The sequence below is a fragment of the Hippichthys cyanospilos genome, chromosome 19 (genome assembly GCF_059441005.1).
Source record: "Hippichthys cyanospilos isolate Australia breed blue-spotted pipefish chromosome 19, RoL_Hcya_1.0, whole genome shotgun sequence".
Lineage (NCBI taxonomy): Eukaryota > Metazoa > Chordata > Actinopteri > Syngnathiformes > Syngnathidae > Hippichthys > Hippichthys cyanospilos.
The window spans coordinates 15,297,661-15,317,152 of record NC_142387.1 but is presented as its reverse complement, the minus strand read 5'-3'; the positions used below and the strand labels follow the sequence as shown (position 1 = coordinate 15,317,152).

Sequence of the window (19,492 nt, the reverse complement as noted above, 5' to 3'; positions counted from 1 at the left end):
CCGCGAGGTGGAACGATGACGCCGCTTGGACTGTCATAAGCGGTGAGGCGCGGAAAGGAAAAACTCCATGCACCCAAGCGGTGGTTTCTCACGGTGACAGACGGCGGCATATGCGCGGGCGCCGGGCCCCGTTCACGCCTCGCCGTTTCTCCGGCCGCTTTCTAATCAGAGAATTAGCCGCGCTTGTACGCTGCCAACATGCTCCGCCGTCATCCATCTCACTTTGCGCCTCGCGACCCACTAGCGCACTTGCCGAGAGACGGAAAGAGATACTGGCAGCGGGATGAGGGGGTCTCGGAATGGGGGGGGGGGGGGGGGGGGGGTCTCGGATGTCCTGGCTAGCTTGGCCCGTCACATGCTGCTCATTTTCCATGTGTGCATGGGCCAAGAAGATCCTCATAACAGTTATTCAGTAGGAATGGGACGAGACACAATTCCTACGGGGCTAAATTTGTGGCATAAAATTGTGCGGGGTAAATGTTCTTGTTTTGAAAGTTTTCTACTAATTGAGCATGAAAAAGAACATTTTAGCCTAAACAGGCGACTGTTAGCGTATTTGCGTTACTTGTTACTCGAATTTTCAACGCGATCACGGTATCGGCTGCCAAGATGAATTGAGCCGATCTTCGGCGATATTAACACTGTCAAATCAAGCACTTTGTCATCCTGCCACTAGGGGGTAATGTTTCGCACACCTTTGCATGACAAAGCCTCTGCTTTTCTCACCCTAATATATTATTTACCAGTGTGAAATGGAGTTGAGTTTCTCACCCGAGTCCTAATATTTACAGTACTAGCTGTCAATCGAGACCCAAAATTGGACTAAATTTGGTTTGAAATGACAGAAAATGACATTTTGACTGGCGAAATTTGTTTGAAAGTAAATAACGTGCTTGTTTCTAAGTAGGCTCATTATTTTCATTGGTTTGCACTCAGCATCGCTTGCATTTTGATATTTTAACATTTATTTCGTCAAATGGAGAACCAAAATGTCAAAAGTAATATTGAAAGTAATTAGAGCGTAGAGTACTTCTCCTATTGTGCTACTTCTATGGAGTATTTAATATTCAAATAAAAACAAATTTTTTGTATGACGAAAAATAATTATGAACACTTAGTGATAAATTATCGTTTTTTAATACGTTTTTGATTATCAATTTGAATTTTAGCTGTGATTTTAACAGTTTTTTTTATTTTATTTTTTTACGAGACACGGTGACACATTTGACTTTGTTTGTTCAAAAATGATCAGTAGCAACTGCAATCGTGTCAGGATGTCAGCTAAAAAGTGTACAGTTTTAATGTATCTATTAAAAATTGCTGCTGAAAAGTAATCTGAAGCCCCTCAAGTCGTGTTAGCTAGTGGCTAATTTATGCTATAGCTACGATGTTAGCAAGAGACACCGTACAATAAAACGTTAGCATGACAATACTGCAGAAATTGTGTACGTTGTGTATATAATGTATATAATATGTATATTGTGAGCTCCTTGAATCTAAAAGTGAAAGACAACTGAACTGTTCTCTCATGTACCACAAACGAACTGAAATAAAGATCGACAGACATGAGAGTCCCCCCATTTTGCCAAAGCTTTTCCTGCATGCCAGCCGCTTGCTATGCGTCGCCTTGCCTCACAATGACGATTGATTGCGACGCCGCTGCCTTTGTAATCCTCTTAGGATGGATTTTGCATCTAAATCAGGTTATTATTTATGTGGCCCGGTACTCGCCCGCTGCCATTTGGAGGCGCCCTGATTGGTGATCCATCACACCTTATCCTTCAGTGTGGCCCATTAAATGTTGTAATGGGATGGACCTTCAGCTCCTGGCACAAGGCGGAAGCCAACTGAGCACCTGCTTCGGGCTCCCGCCCACTAGGGGGCCCCTCAGAGCCATTAACGGAACCTGCGGCGGTGTTTGGAGTTTTATTCTTGGAGTAAGAGTGAATTAGAACATGTCAAATTTAGAATACGCTCCATTTTTTTAAACAATTTTTTAAGACCTATTTATTAAACTTTTTATATTATAACTTTACATTGAAATGTTGGATTTGATTATTGCTCAAATTTAGTGCTGCGTCGAACGATTCATTTTCATTTCCATCCCTTTACTCAAATATTGGAAATTTTCCAAAATTGACAATGTAGAAAATTGCATGTCGGGTCCGAATTTCGCTCCAACAATAAGCAAAAATAAAAAACATACCTGAAGTCAAGAAATAGGTTACCAACGGGTTGAGGATATTCAAGAACTGCAGCAGGGTTCAATAAGTGGCATCTAAAGTTGAAAGAAAATACAGCGAAGCAGCATTTAGCGGTTATGCTACACACCAACGGAATAAGCCGCCAACGGAACTACCAGCCGGCCAATTGCAAACACTTTTAAATCCAAACTGTTCCAAACCAGGAGGGTGGAAGTGAAATGCAAAGCGAGGCCGCCATGTTGTGCGTTGGCTTGGCCCTCTTACACAACAGCTTGTATCAGCGTCGGGGAAAAAAAGCCAACCCCCCCCCCCCCCCCAAAAAAGCCCAACTTTGACTGTCCTTCCCCAACAGCGCTTGCCAATGGCGCACATCTGCTACCTCCAGAGGCAAAAAACATGCTCGCACCGCCGTGTCATGTCAGGACGCCGCTCAAAACGCTTTCTCTCACTGGGGATGAGGGGTAAAAAAAGAAAAAGAAAAAAAAAGAAGGGGGAGGAAGGACGTGGGGGCGGTGGGGGGGGGGGGGGGGGTTGGCTAGAATGACACGCTCCGAAGCTGTCAGGGCTACTACATCAAATCATCTTATGCAAACCCCCTGCAGAAAAGCCCCTAAAAGCAGTAGTTTGGATTTTAAACGGCTGCAATTTGTACGCGCCGAATATGGAGTCAAGAATGTCAATCACAGCGGGGAACCGGTGCCAAAGCTGCGACATACAACGTATGGCAAAATGCCTAAAGGATGCTGGCTGTAGCATTTTAGCATGTAGCTTGAATCAAAAAGAATGTAGCACTCACGTTATGCAGGTACCATGTAGCATCAGCATGTAGCTTGAACCAGAAAGCACATGGCGCTAAGTAAATGTGTAGCACACAACATGCAGCACTAAGTATACGTGAAGCAGTTAAAATACACATAGCATATAGCATTAAGCATGTAGCTTGAAAAAAAAAGAATGTAGAACTAACATTTTGCAATGCCGTTACCATGTAGCATTAGCATGTAGCTTGAACCAAAAACCATGTAGCATTAAGTATATGTAAGGCGGTTAGCATGCGACACATAGCATTTAGCATTAAGTACATGTAAAGCGGTTAGCATGTTTCACATAGCTTGTACATTGAACCAGAAAGCATGAAGCATGTAAATCAGTTAGCATGTTGCACATAGCGTGTAGCATTGAGTATATGCAAAGCAGTTAGCATTTAGCACATAGCACTGAGGATATGCAAAGCAGTTAGCATTTAGCACACAGCTTGAAGCTTAAACCAGAAAACATGCAACACTAAATAGATGAAAAAGTTAACACGTATCACATAGCATGTAGCTGTAATAAAAAAATAAAAACAAAGCGGTCATCATGTAGAACCAGCATGTAGCTTGACCCAGAAAGCATGTAGCATTATGTGTAAAGCGGTTAGCATGTCTCACGTTACATGTAGATTGAACCAGAAAGCATGTGTATGTAAATAAATTAGCATGTAGCACAAGCATGTAGCTTGAACCAGATTGCATGTTGCACTATACGTAAGTATATGTAAAGCAGTTAGCACATCGGATACAAATTGAACCAGAAAGCATGTAGTATGTTGCTTGAACCAGAAAAAAAACATTTAGCATTAAGTATGTGTAAAGCAATTAGCATGTAGCTTAAACCACAAAGCATGTAGCACTCAGAATATGTTAGCATTTAGCACACAGTATGTGGCAAGAAATATGAAGAATAAACCAAGCACAAACAGCCAAATATCTTGACAAATGTACTATTTTAAATATAGTTTTGCTTTTATTGGGCGGAGGGGGGCAGCGGTGGGGGGGGGGGGGGGGGGGGGGCAGCGTGGGTGTACCTAATGTTCTGTCCTCTGGCTGGTGAAAGCACAGCAAAAGCGCGCCCGTGCCTTTGAGATTTCAGTGGGTGACTTGGAAGACATTGATTGGAGTTTCACGGACGCCACCAATCATCTTGTCAACGCGTCCTCATCAACATCTCGGGCCCGGTGCGCAGCCAACCGCGAGCCTGAGGACGCGCGCCGAGACGGCACGCATGGGAGACATCTGCTCCTCACGCGCACGCATTTCGAGGACGCAAAACAACGGAATCGGCGCTGGTTTCAGCACCATGGACAGCGTCCGAACTCGGGACAGCGCAACATTTGGACAAACGTTCCCATGACAGAAGAAATGCTCAAACAAAAGGAAAAAGACACGCCTCATTAAGTTTGTCCACAATGTGAAAACCGAGTTGTGTCCCCGATTTAGTGAACGTGGACGCGAGTAAATCTCGGCAAGGCGGCCCGCGCGCCCTCATTATCTCCCTTCCGGGACAAATAACAAGACAGGAGCCACATCCTTAATTGACAATTAGGTCCCTCCTGGTCCCGGGTGAACCCGGGCTGATGCTTTTCCTATTAGCGCCGGCCAAGACCAACGAGCCCGCGAGACCGGCGAGACAATTCGGGCTTGAAGAGCTGACCTCCGCCGCCGGTCCCAACTCCTGCTCCCGAAATGTTTTCATTAAAACGTCATTATTTCCGCCGCGGCCATCTCAGCCGTCGCGTCTGCATGGGCGCACTTGTTGCGAGCCAAGAATTACAAATCATGTCCACATATTGGACATAACGGACATACGCTATGCATTTGGTCCACGTAACTGGGGAAATTTTGCTTGAAAATGACCATATGTCCAAATTTTGTCGACATTAAATTCTCAATGTGTCTAATTATATTTGTCCAAAAAATGGCAATGGTCAAGCGTCCTACTGCTTTTGTCCACATAGTAAAATGACATACAACTCATGACTTTTATTCACATAGCGAAACGGCATGCGTCCTATTTCTCGTGTCCACATAAAAATGGCCAAGCATCCAAGTGGTTTTGTCCATTCAGTTAAACGACATGCGTCCCATTACTTTTGTACACATAATGAAAATGGTCCAAAAATGACGGTGAAAATGACCGTGATTCTCGATAATTGAGCCCACATTTTCCGTATGAATAGTGAATACATGAATAGTACACGCCGACAGGTTAGATTCCAGACCAAACAAACGGACAAAAAAACAAACTCACCAAGGAGCTGCCCATCATCGAAAATGGCCGAGTTCAAAAACGACGGCGAAAATGACCATGGTTCTCCTTATTTTTTTCCAAACTGAGAAAATGGCCAACCCACTTCTGTGGCATAAATAGTGTTGAAAAATATGGCCGTATAAATCTTCATTATGGGCGTGTTTCACGGTCCCGTGGCGCCGGTTAGCTTAGCAAGATCGCACGCAGCAACAGGCAAAACAAAGGGAAAAAAACAAACTCACCAAGAGGTTGTCCGGCGATGACGCGGGCGTTCTCGCCAATCACGGCGGCGCGGGCGTTGCGCTCGTTGATGTACTGCACGAAGGCGTAACCCTTGTGCACGGAGCAGCCCACGATCTTGCCGTACTTGGCGAAGATCACCTCGATGTCCGTCTTCTTGACGATGGCCGTGTTGAGGTTGCCGATGAAGACTCGGGAGTTGAGCGAGCGAGGGTCATTCTTATTGGTCACGTTGCTGGTTTGGGTTTTACCAGTCATCCTCCACCAGGCGCACTCCTGGAACGCAAACGCAACCGTCAAACAAATCTTAGCTAGCTTAGTTAGCCGCCGTTTTGTAGCCTCAACGTTGCGCTGTCATTTTATAGCACCGAAACCCTTTTATTTGGGGCTAATAAGACACGGCGAGTTTTCCTAAATTCAGCTCGACAGACTTTGTTTTTAAAAGCTTGCACTGCAGCTACGGGCTTCACCTGGGGCGCATTCCAGCGCGGCTGCTAAAATGCTAATCGCAGACGGGCGAGCGGGGAGATTTCGGGGCGCGTGTCACAACAGTTTTGCCCGCGCTTAGCGCCCACGCTAGCTGTCAGCGGGAGCACTTTGGCGTCCCGCTTAGCTGCGTTTGTCGCGTGCCTAATGGCCCCCGCAGGCCCGCCGGCCCGTCTCATTTGCGCACCGCTTTTTATTCGGACTTTTTCCCAGCTATTAAGTTGTCGCACGCCACAGTGGCGCGCTCTCGTGTACGGGCATTTGCATAAAGCACGCACAAAAAAAGTTCTTGTTAAAAGCAAAGTGGTGATCCAAAGCAAATGCCAAAGATCAAATTTGACAGAATGAGCGTCGAATGAGTTCACATTGTACCAATTTTGTATTTTTAGAGTTCAAGGGGAAGTCATCCCGTAAGCTTTCTTACTTAATATGTTGTTTGAAATATGTTGATTTGCAGCGGATGATTAAAACATGTAAAATTTTAAAATGTAACCATTCTGACATTTCTATGTGATTGCAGATGGACGTGCGAGATTTGGCGTACAAAAATAACCTTTGTCCAAATTTTGGACCATTTAAAACCATTACAATTTAAGAGATGCATTGTAATAGGACTTATTGCAGTGATTTTCCTGCGATTTTTGCAACAATCCGCTGAGCGGTGGTCAAACTATGTCAGCAAACAGAATATTCTTTGTTGACTTGTGTTTCACCTCAAGAAAGTAGGTGGCGGTAGAGCCCAGTTAATGTGTCATCATCACGTCACAGACTACAAAGACAGACATACCAATTTTTCCATAACCTACGTACAGTATGCACGGATAGAACTTTTGCCACTGAACAATTTGAGTGGTTGAAGGGCAAAAAAAATTGATAAAAACAAAAAAAATGATCTAGTGCCACCTGCCTTTCAGCACTTTCCCGTTACAGAAACACAATCATTAAATTAAAATAATCGAATTCAAAACAATAATAATCAAAAAGAACTAACTAGCCGCCGCCATATTGCAAGAGTGGCCTGTATGCACACGCCACCATCGCTATCGTTAGCGCAGCTGGCACAGCAAGGACCGACGCGTCCAGTCATGCGGCGAAATTCCGAGTAAAGACATTCCCGCAGGAAGCAGAGGAGGTAAGAAGAGAAGGGCTATGTATAATCACACCTCAGATTCAAGCACATTTGACTGGCTAGCACTTTAACATTTCACGATATGAAAAAAAAAAAAAGCATACAAGTGACAAAATGCAGCCTTTGCCAAACTTTCATCGATAATTTCATTATTTATCATTCATTTACTTCATGTCCAGTACATTACACTGAATATGCATTATACTGCCCCTAGTGGCCATACCAAAGAGAACAGCATGAGTTCCACAAATACAATGTATTTATTTTATGAGGGAGAATATTATAGATTATTTTTGATTTTTTTTTGGTGGAGCTAAAACAGATTAAAAGCACGTCCATTCATTTCAATGGGATAAGACGATTTGAGACACAAATCACTACAAACAACCAATACATCAATAGTACTCATTGCGATTGCGTGTGCAAGAGTGTGTCTGTATGTGTGTCCTTGACATTTATCAGCAGCACTGCCAATTACACACACGCACACACACACACACACACACACACACACACACACACATGCACACTCTAGCTAATTGCAAAGTCACACTCGGCATTGATGTTCACATTGTCAACGAGACGAACGAGAGGTGAAGGATTAAATTGTGCGTGTGTGTGTGTGTGTGTGCGCGGCGACATCGTCCTCTGAGTTGTGCATTTTTTTTTCCATCTTCTTTCCTTTTAATTTATTCCGTCCTGGTGTGTTCGTTTATTTACAGCCTCCAGTGAGCTGGGAAAGCGTCTGCAAATGACGAGCACCCGAGTGTCTCATTTGCGGGAAAACATCACATTGTTAGCTTGAAAAAAGGAAATAAACAAATAAAAAGCCTCACTTTCAGAATGCAAACTGCTTTTAGAGCGGAGGGGAATGGTAATTTAGTGTTAAGGTGCTATTTTTATGTTTGTCTGTTTTGGGAAAAAATACATATTTTCAATGAGATGCGTGGCTACTTGCACGCTGGGATTTCAATTGCCGAACTTTGAGGTCGCGCGCCAGGGCGGGAGGGAGGGAGGACGAAACGGGGCGCATTAGCGAGCCGCGCTTTTCCCGGCGACGCTTCTTAAGAGCTCGTTGTTCACACGCGCCCACCTGTCCGATTTATAGACATTTTTCAGCCACGGAGGAAATGACTGCTATTGATTTTTTTCTTTTTTGTCCTTTGTAAGCACTCGGCCCGGTCGTCGCATCTGCTCGCCTGGACGGAACCCAACAAACGCGCCTTCGCAGTTGTCGTAATTGTTGTTATGATTGAAGGACACGCTTCTTCCATGTGGAGCACATCTTAAAAAAAAAAAAGTGAAAAAAAAACAAAGCATTGCGAGCAACAAGCGAGCACAGGGAAGGAAAAAAAAATCTATTTGGCTGCTTTTGTTTTGGCCAGCTGCCATCACCTTGAAGGTGATAAAAGGCCAATAAAACAGTCCAACACAAAGAAACGCTGCGCTCAACACTCAAATAAACTCTGCCATACTCCCAACTTAACATTCTGTTGCACTCCACTTAAAGCTATACGGCAGACATTACTGTACTAAACGCACTAAAATAACCATTCAAAACCAAACAAAATATGCTAAACACCCCTAAGCTCAACATACAAAGGTATTAAACAGACTACCACACAACCAAATCCACCACAGCATTAATCATATGAGAAATGCAATGATTAATAAAAAAAAATCATCTAATTTTTTTTTATCCTTTTTTGACTTATAATTTTTTAAATTAATACAGTATGTACATATATATATATATATATATATATATATATATATATATATATTACACTGTAAATACACATATATACTATACATAATATATATACTGTATATACACACTGTAAATTCAGTAAATACATATATATATTACAGATAATGTATATACTGGAAATACACACATACAGTATATATTATACATAAGATATACTGTATACTTACATATATATATGTGGATATATACTGTATATACACACTGTAAATACATTAAACACACATATATAGTACACATAATGTACATACTGTAAATACACACAAACAGTAGTGTTATATATAAGATATACTGTGTACTTACATATACGTGTATTTATGCTGTATATACACACTGTAAATGCAGTAAAAACATATATATTACACATAATGTATATACTGGAAATACACATATTCATTATATACTATTCATAAGATATACTGTATACATACAAATGTGTATGTATACACTTTATATACACACCATAAATACAGTAAATACACATCCGATATATATTATACGCATTAGCTAAGCCATACAAAAGGCTGCATTTGAAAGTGGAAATGGCTTTTTCAAAAGAAGACGAGCGAAAAAGTGAAAGAGCTCAAGATTCCCGCCGCCATCCCCGTCCGTATGACTCCAGTGGGCTCGCACAAACAATGCGCACCTTTGCTTCCGTGAAGTAGCATTAGCGCTCTACCACTCATAGAGCACTCAAAGGAGGCGATGCAGGGTTGCCATGGTGATGACACAAATGCTATTCTCCTTGTTATCCGCCGTCCTGATGATTCTATTTTAAAGGCTGTTTGAAATCACTCCGTGTCTACTCGGTAGGGCCCGATGATGACCCCTGGAATATAAGGTTATTCCCTTTAAAGTGTCCGAAATATATCCCATAATGAAGTCGTGATATTTGCTAGAAAACGTAATATGCAGTATAGTACACAGACTAAAATACTGAATTTGGATCTACAAAATAAACGACAAAGGTCCGCACAGAAGATAAAGAATATATAATTCATATTGTTAGGGTGATTTAACACTTTAATGGGCACTAAGTTAAGCGTCGTATCATAACAATTAGCGCTAGCCGCTAACGATCTATTAGCGTTAAACCCCTTAGCTGGCTTTATTTTGGTGTTACACTTATATTACCGTGCTGTGTTTCAATTACAGTGTAACTGTAGAATCACAGACATGGTGTTAATTTTAAGTGTATATATATATATATAAGTGTAAGCACTAAAACAGAAAAAAAGAGTTTGTGTGAGTGCAGACAGAAGTAGTCCAGCGCCTGACGAATGACGGACCACCTCCGATTACGATTTTCGCTAACGTGCTAGCATTAGCGAAAGCTAAGATAATGAAAGCTAAATTGTGGTTATTTGGATACTTGTATGCCATCGGGAGCGCTTCAATCGTAGATTTCATGACTTCTCGGGCGCTCGCATGCAGCTGCACGGAGAAGACCAAACTAATCTGGTCAAAGAGCGCCGGCCGGCCGCGCGCCGGATAGATCAATCCCCCCTCGGCCCTTAATCCAATTTGATTGGCGAGGAGTGCACCAGGTGTTTTATGGCGTCGGCTCTCTCTGCGTGATTGTTGTGAAAGCATCCCCTCCGTGGAACCGGGCTCTATTTAAAAAGCTCTTTCTGCACACACCGCGGCTTTTATTCTGACGTCCGCAGACAAATGACGACTCGCGGCTGAGGAGCTCGTCGGGGGGAGGGGGGCGAACAATCATCTTTGGGGGATAACATCAACATGGAGCCTCATGCCTCACCTGCGTCCCAAAGCAGCGCCAGATGAAAAACACACTCAAGGTTGGCGGGGAATACTTCACACGCCGGTTACTATAGCGATGACTCACATTTTTATGGATTCTTTTCTCTTTCCAGTGTCAACCTCTCATAGAAATAAAAATGGTAGGCGGTAAGAAGAAATGAGATCATCAGGCATATTAAGCAGAGGGAGCAAATAAAGAGCAAAAGTTAGCATGACTGCTAAATGAATCACATTTGTCCCCACGTGAAATTTGCAAAGATGCATGCTGACTATGTTCCCACACTGCTTTGTAGCATACATGCTAACATTAGCTTTAGCAAGCTAAAAATTTCCAGCCTAGCATGTCCTTTTTGTGTTTGTTTGTATTTGGATGCTAGCTGCCATGTGGTAGCAATAACTAGCATCCAAATGCAAACTATCACAAACATCACATCAAAGGACACAATTTTCCAAAACTGTCGTGATAATGTCCTGGATTACTCAAGAGTCTTTCTTTTGCCCACGCTCAGCTACGTTAGCATGAGCTAGCATCCGCTCAATGCACTCCGGCAGAAAAATTTTCCAGGAGACATCTCAATTCATTGTGTTCCCAGTTAGCACATTCAGAAGTGTCAGATCTGTCCCCCAATTTTATTTATGTCCCTGGCGTGCCCCTTTTTTGTTATTTTTTGTTTGGATGCTAGCTGTCATGTGTTAGCCAACATAAACAATGGCTACAATCCAAATGCAAACTTTTAAAAATGCCACATTAAAAAAACAAAAAAAAAACAATTTTGTATTGCTGTCCAAAAATTACTCAGGTGTCTTTTCTTTACACACGCTCGGCTACGTTAGCACGAGTTAGCATCCTCTTAATGCGCCCCGGTAGAGCCAGAATATTTTGTCAGGAGACATCTCAATTCATCTTGTTCCGAGTCAGCCGCAATCAGCATTTTTAGAGGCGGCAGACGCGTCTCCAAATTTGATTTATGTAGCTAGCGTGATTTGTATTTGGATGCTAGCTGTCATGTGGTAGCCAAAATAAACAATGGCTAACATCCAAATGCAAACTATTAAAAATGGCACTTCAAAAGACACGATTTTCCAAACGTGTTGTTGTACATGAATACTCAGGCGCGCCCGGCTACGTTAGCAAGCGCTAGCATCCGCTTAATGCGCCCCGGCAGCGGCGGAATATTTTGTCAGGAGACATTTCAATTCATCTTGTTCCGAGTCGGCCGCAATTAGCACTTTTGCAGGCCGCAGACGCGTCTCCCTATTTTATTTATGTGTTCGGAGCGCTCCATTGTGGGGCAATGACAGGCAATTTTTGTGGCTTCAAAAGCTTGGCGAGCGGCTCGGCGGGAATTTAAATGCGGAAGCCACCGCTTTATTTAACGGCGTCATTACGCCGCGGCAGTGGGCGCATTATGGGCATCATGTCACCGAAATAGGATGCTTCTTCAAACCAACACCGCTTGGCCCTGGTGAAATATCAATATCAATACGGAAGCAGGTAAAGTCGATTGGTAGCTAATCAAGTGAACGGGTAGTAGCAAAGTACAGTGGACCGCCGTGTGACAACGTCCCTGACTTACGTTATTTTCATGTTGCGACGTGGAATTCTGAGTTTTTCATCCCCTCTTTATGACATTTTCCCGGTTATGCGACCAAAACAACTGTCATGACCCTAGGGGCCTGTATTTGTTATTTCATCTCCATCTGCAGGGATTTTTAGGTAATTACACTTATTTTCAGTTGCCGTCCTTGCGACGCGTCACTACAATTCCGCTATTGGTCGGCCTCACTCGTTTCAAAATGGCGGAACGGTAAAGCTTTGTTCGATTGCGAGTGGTTACAAAAGTGTATTTATATTACATTTTACTAATTAATTGAAAGTTGAAAGGGTTATCCATGGCTCCCAAGATTGCCAGTGCTGTTAAAGAAAGAAGAAGATGATTTATATGGAAACCAAGTTGGAGATAATCAAGAAATACGAATCTACCCTTTACTAGGGAATATGAGCATAACAAGCGGGTGCTCAAACGTAAATAAATCCTTTCTATATTTTTTATTCACTATGTTTTCTGATTGTATACATGTATATTATATATACGTAGCACTTACTATACTATTTTGGTAGCAATTTTTAACATGAATGTACAATTTTAATGTTTTTACCTGGGGTTCTGAACGCTATTTAACATAAGTTTGGATTTGCCTTACGAGCCCAACCGCGGGACGGATTTATGTCGTAACATGGGGGCCCACTGCACATTAGTCAGTACGTTGTTAGATCAGTAGGTAGAGTGTTAAGTTGGTACAGTCTATACTTGAAGTAGTAGGTGGGTTGGTCAGTCAGTAGGTGTGCAGGTGGGTCATTTGGTAGGTAGTGAAGCGGACCGGGAGCTAGGTCAACAGGGTCATAGCTAGGTCATTCAAAAGGTTAGTAGAAAGGGTCTACAAGTCGATGAGGAAAATATAACCGGGAGCTTGATAAGCGAAACATGGTCGAAAGCCTTCATTTGACACAGCAGCCAGTCGCCCCGGAGCCAAGAAAACGTTGGCCGCGATCCCTTTCCGAGGCCGTCGGCCTTGCTCCGGCTTCCCGTTTCATTCCGATATCCACACGCCCTCAGATAAAAGTCCTGCGGGCGGGGGTGCAATGCCCCCCCCCATTCTGCCGCAGCCATTGGCAGAAATGACAGGCTTCTTTTTCCCTTCGAGACGGTGGACGCTGCCCTTCGAGAGCGCCTGTTATGGTAACCGCGGCAACCGAGCCGCCACGCTTTGTTGATCGTGTGACCGTGTGTGTGGGCGGTAGCGGATAATAGCTGCATGGGAATATTTGTCAATATTTGGAACTCTTTTTTTTCCAGTCCTGATGGAACAGAGGCATTCACTCGAAAAATGGACAGACACTATACCGTATTAAGAATCACATTCAGTTCCAGTCAAAAGTTTAGAAACACCTCCACGTTCTTAAACGTTGTTGCCCAAGATATAAAAACAAAAAACTCTTTTTACTCACATCTCACAAGTGAATAAAACATTGTTTTGATTAACATTTTCAGGTTTCAAATGATTCCATCAATATTTCCTCATAATGTTGATGACTTGGGAATTAATATACAATCCAGGAATGTAATGTTAATTTTTTGTACGGCAGTATATTGCATATATTTACAATTGATTGACCTATATATATATATATATATATATATATATATATATATATATATATATGTGACAAAATGGCACATTTTTCTCTCATAAAATATCAATTATAAAAGTTGAACATATTGGCCAAACTTTTTTTGACTCAATTTCCCGTTTAATACAACAAATGTAAAACTCGACAACGCACTTTCCCTTGAACTAAAGCGTTATTTACTTTCAAGTCGGCGCCATTTCATTTGGAGCAGACCATATTTATCTTCCTCCAATAAGCAGTTTTTTGCAGCATATTCATTTGAGTTTTGGAATTCACCAATGGCCTTTTCCACTTTTAATGAGGCGTCCCTTTCATCTGCTGCCTGTGCATTTAAGTGGACGCTGCCTCACTCTCCATTCTTTGCTCTTCAGCCTTTTGCAGTCCCGCTTACAGAACATTTCTCATAGGAGAGAGAGAGAGAAAAAAAAGTGTGTATTAAAGCCAAGATAAACGGGCAGAGAAGAAGACTATTAATCCCATTAATAACTCTTATATTTTGCTTGACTCCCGCAGAGCTGTCACATTTCATTTGTCTGTAATTGCGCGGTGGCGCTGCCATATTCAAACAGAGTTAAAAGACTCACGATATTTGCACGCTATCTTCATCATTTAGAAGAGCTGAAAATGAGCAATGGGATTCAGACCGGGAAGAAAAAGGGTTTGTTTGACTTGCTATCACCTGTGGTCCTTCCTGATGACACAAAGAGCGCTCATTAAGTTGGAATTGTTTAAAGAGCGTGGAAAGCCAATTCTGAAAATTGCTTCTAAATAATAACATCATTGAAGATAATTGCTGAAAATGTGAACAAAAAAAAACAAACAAAACGGAGAACTAGAGCTGGGCCAAAAATGTAAATCTTGATTTTGTTCACTCGTTCTGGAGGATTATAACTTTAATCAATTTTAACGGAAGAAATAACCACAACAAGCATTTATTTAAAGCTGTGCTTTTCAATTGTATTTTGCAAAGCCCCTCAAGCCTTCATTATGTAGACAAATAAATAAAGTAATTACGCTGAATATACGCTAAAATTGAAATTAGGATATTTATTAAATCATAATTAGAGTATGATGACTTTAAGACTTTTGCATTATGGGAGTCCAGGCTAAGCCAATCATGGAAGTTATTGAAAGGCTTGCAAATGTCATAAGTTGCCCACTAGCGCCACTTAGTGGTTTTGGGGTGTCAACACAAAAAATTCTATTGCGCCCCGTTTGCAAGTTGCCATTGAAAGTATATAAGGGTTGCATTATTTGACAAGAACATTCTGTGGAAAATATCGAAACAAGAATAATGAATTATGATTTAAAATTAGTTTTAACATAAAGTTATAACTTGAATTGCCAATTTTTAAAAAGTTAATATTTTGTCTATAATTTGAAAATTTGTTTTCATGTACAATCAATACATACAAAAAACAAAAAAAAAACCAACAACAAAAAACCCCACAACAAATGGAATACGTTTCCGTGTTCTCTAACCGGCGCACTCTTCATTGACTCAGCTGGAAACATAACCTTTACCTGATCCTCTCCATTTTTGTAATATTCCTGCGTGCAAAAAAGGATGGACTCGAACGGTGGTTCAGTCTGCTCGCTTCTTTTATCAGTAATAATGCCATAACGAGGATGGACTCGGACTGAGGCTCAGCCTGCTCGCTTCTTATATTAATAATAATGCCATAACAAGGATGGACTCGGACGGAGGTTCAGCCTGCTCGCTTCTTATAATAATAATAAGGCCGTAACAAGCACAGCTAACAGAACATGAAGGCCTGTAAGTGTAGGCGAGTATTTTTAAGAGGTTCCTTCCCACCTCTGCTCATTGGGAGTCATTAGGAATGTCGCAGGCGTGTAAGGGAATTTGTTTTTTTTTGGGAGGGGGGGGTGCTCTAGATAAAAAGTGTCATTGTTGTCTTATATAAGTCGCTCAAACGGGGCGAGTGGCGCTCGTCTGCTCGGCGAAGCGTGTTCATTGCGGCGAGGCCTCTTGTGATTAGAGACGGCAATTGTGCGCCGTCCTCATTTGTTTCGCCGGCGATAGCTCATTTCCCCGACAAAGCGCCTCTTAAAGGGCCCCCCCATTGCAAAAAAAAAAAAAAAAATGCGCCGCTGAGTCACGTCAGCCGCATCATCGGGGAAATCAAAACGTGTAAACACTTCCACAATGCTTTTTCTTGCTTCTTTTCATGGACAAGCCTTCCAGTCACACAACTTGGGTATTTTTAGACAGGTTGGGTACTGAGAAGCCACCATTTTTTTTTTTTTTTAAATTTACACAGAGGGCCGTTTTCACCTTTTAAAGGACTGCCAAAGAAACACATAGAAACTAATGTTTAAAAATACTACTCACCATCCAAATTAAGGTCACCTAGGAATATTATACTGTGACTGTAGGCGTAAAACGCAGGATGAAAGAGGATGTGACATTCAATATTCTCTTACTAACTTTTTCAGCAAAAAAATAGGTTAAGCTTGAAATAACTCCGGTTTTTACTTCACTTTTACATTTACGTAAAACGCAATAGTCATTTTGACATCTAGTGGCCAGAAGTGGAATTACATCCAAAACAACAGTTAGAATGGGTTACAAAAATCAGGTTGAGCTTGAAATACTTCCTGTTTTTACTTTACTTTTACATCAAACACAATATAATTTTGACATCTAGTGGCCGGAAGAGGAATTACATCCCCAAAACTGTTATAGTAGGTTAAAAAAATAGGTTGAGCTTGAAATACTTCCTGTTTTTACTTTACATTTACATAAAACAAAACAAACAATATAATTTTGACATCTAGTGGCCGGAAGTGTTATTACATCCTAAAGAACTGTTATAGTAGGTTTAAAATAGGTCATTATTGTTCTGCACAAAAAAGTATACGCTTTATTTTTTTTACTTTTATGAAAGACTTCAGAAATCTGACAGTATTTACTAATGAGAGGACTTGAACAATTTTAAATTCAACAAGATCTCTATTTGATAGATCTATTAAAATTTTAATGAATTCAATAATCGATTTAGCGCCGAATAATTGTCGTTAATGGGATGTTTAAGATGGAAAAAAATTGAATGACGAGAGACCAAAAACCAAAGAAATAAATAACATGAAAAACTAAGCACTGCCGGAAAGTTAGTTTTCTCCCGTCATTATAGCTGGCAGCTATTTTGCCAAGGAATAGCAGACCAGTAAAAATGTGCAAATTTCCCACCTCGAAAATAAAACGACGGAACGGTGGCCTGACCGTTACAGCTCGGTTCGGATTTAACAACATCAAAAATGGCCGCAAGAGTGACGACGACGAAAGGGGCTCATCTCAAAAGTTGCCGGGGATCGTTTGGGGATCCACGCTCAATTTTACTTGAAGTTTCGCCGATGGTGGAAAAAGGTCAGCTGAAATGAGCGACTTACGATGAGGAAAGCGTAACCTTTTTGCGGCGCGACGGCGAGCTGACGGACGGACAGACGGCGCCGCATCGGGGGCTTGATTGCGCTCATTGTGTACGCTGGCGTTTGATGACAATCACGCGTCCTGTTGTTTGCCCGCTGACATCAATATTTCATGAGCGCACCCACCAGTTTTCTTTCCCTTCCACCCCCCCGTAAAAAAAACAACAACAAAAAAAAACAACAACTACAAACTGCCACTGCAGGAATGATTTCAACGCTCACCGGACATTTTATTGGGTACACCTGAGCGCGCTATCAAAATTCGAGGCGGCAATAAACACCGCCTCTTTTTTTATGGCCAATGCTCCAAACGGTCGTCAAACTTTGGAACTGTCGTCAAAGAAATGAAAAAAAGGACACGCAAAAAGGCAAATTTGCTCAAAGACAATTTTCTGGCATCGCCGCTCAGGGCAAGATTTCAATAACGTGCAACAGGCGTCGACTCAAAGTCAAAATATTAGGAACGGCTCCCGGTACCGTATAACGTTAAGAGTATCACTCAAAAGATGATTTTTCTTAGCCATTAAACTTGAGTTCATTCGTCACAAATTGTGTGTTTTAGTAAACTATGAAATTCGCGTGGACTTTATACACCATACCGTGAAAGTTGCCACCGAGGTTCTTTTTGTCTCGCTCGAAAGCAGCCGGTTTCTTCCCGTCCTCGGCAGCGAGATGTCCCAAGACATTAAAATTCATAACGCAGACATTTTTGCGTACGGCCCGTTCTCCTGCGCAAATGTCGCTCGTTCCCAAGTGCTAACACACTCGCGGTGCGCTTGAATGAATGAATGAATCGCAATAACAACGTAGCCATTCGGTCCCACTAGCTTAAATGCTAGCGCTAATTCAGTCCTTTAACACGTAAAGCAACGAACTGAAATGTTATTATATTAAACCCTTGAATGAATGAATGAATCGCAATAACAACGTAGCCATTCGGTCCCACTAGCTTAAATGCTAGCGCTAATTCAGTCCTTTAACACGTAAAGCAACAAACTGAAATGTTATTATATTAAACCCCTCGTGGCATCATATTACAATATCATCTCATTATATTACAATATCATCTCATGATATCATAAAAGAATCAATGGGGAAAAAAAAACACAAGGCAGCTGAAATTTCCAGCAGATGATTAAAAGGTAAAATTTCAAAATGCAACCGTTCTGACATTTCTATGTGATTGCAGCTGGATGTGCGAGATTTTGTGTACAAAATGAGTCATTGTCCAAATTTTGGACCATATAAAACCAGTATAGCTACAATTTTCGAGATGCATTTTAACAGGATTTAATACATGATTTCCCTGCGATTTTTGCAACATTCCGTAGAGCGGCGGTCAAACAGAAAATTCCTAGTTGACTTGTGTTTCACCTCAAGACAGTAGGTGGCAGTAGAGAACAGTTAATGGCTATGTTGAAGTGTCATCGTCACTTCACAGGCTACAAAGACAGGTATACATTTTCAAATTTTTGGGGGGTGTACGGTATGTATGGATAGAAGTGATGCTACTGAACAATTTGAGTGGTTGTAGGAATAAAACAATCATAAATAACTTGTATCATACAGCTTTAAAAGCATTTACAAAATGAGAGAAAAAAATGCAATGTGTATAGTTTGCAAAGTGTGTAATCTGGCACCCCTACAGCGGCGCAACCCCCCCGCATTTGATCGAAAGGCCGGTGATGCAACGCCGCAACGTCTTTGTTCCCGCGCGCTGCTGCGCGAGCATGGAAAGCGTGCGTGGCCACGGGCCACGTGGCGCGTTCGCTCTCATCACGCAGACCAGAGATCTTTGTCACACTGGAACTTTTCCCAGGTGATGCCTCATCATGTTAGGCGAATCGTGCGCGAATACACAACCCCCCCAAAATTCAAGATGAACAAATTCGTTCAGTACAGAGGAAAACCTGGTTGTGAGACTATTGCTGTGTTTTGATATTTATGTCAAAAACGGTGCGTTATTTAGGCGGTCTTGCGTGCTAGCTTAACCTTAACTTCAGAAAACCGATTAATAAATAAATAACGATAATAAATAAAGCTATTTATTGATCATCATATTAATTTTTGCTTGCTCTAATCACATATTCAAACTCCTAAGACATTAGAAAACAACATTAAAGGTTAGGGTAACTCCTTCAATGCCAGGGACGTCATTTTACGTTTGAGAGTCCAGACATTCAATCCCA

The 19,492-nt window shown here is 41.8% G+C and overlaps 1 protein-coding gene across 4 annotated transcripts in view; it reads right to left on the bottom strand.

The window, feature by feature from the left end:
- The window catches only part of LOC148408085 (RNA-binding Raly-like protein), a 70,742-nt gene that overhangs the window by 16,613 nt on the left and 34,637 nt on the right, over positions 1-19,492 (bottom strand). For all 4 annotated transcript variants that reach the window (XM_088441893.1, XM_088441894.1, XM_088441895.1 and 1 more), the window contains one exon: positions 5,516-5,789. In XM_088441893.1, the coding sequence (XP_088298019.1) occupies positions 5,516-5,789 (274 nt within the window). The remainder of the gene's footprint in view (positions 1-5,515; positions 5,790-19,492) is intronic.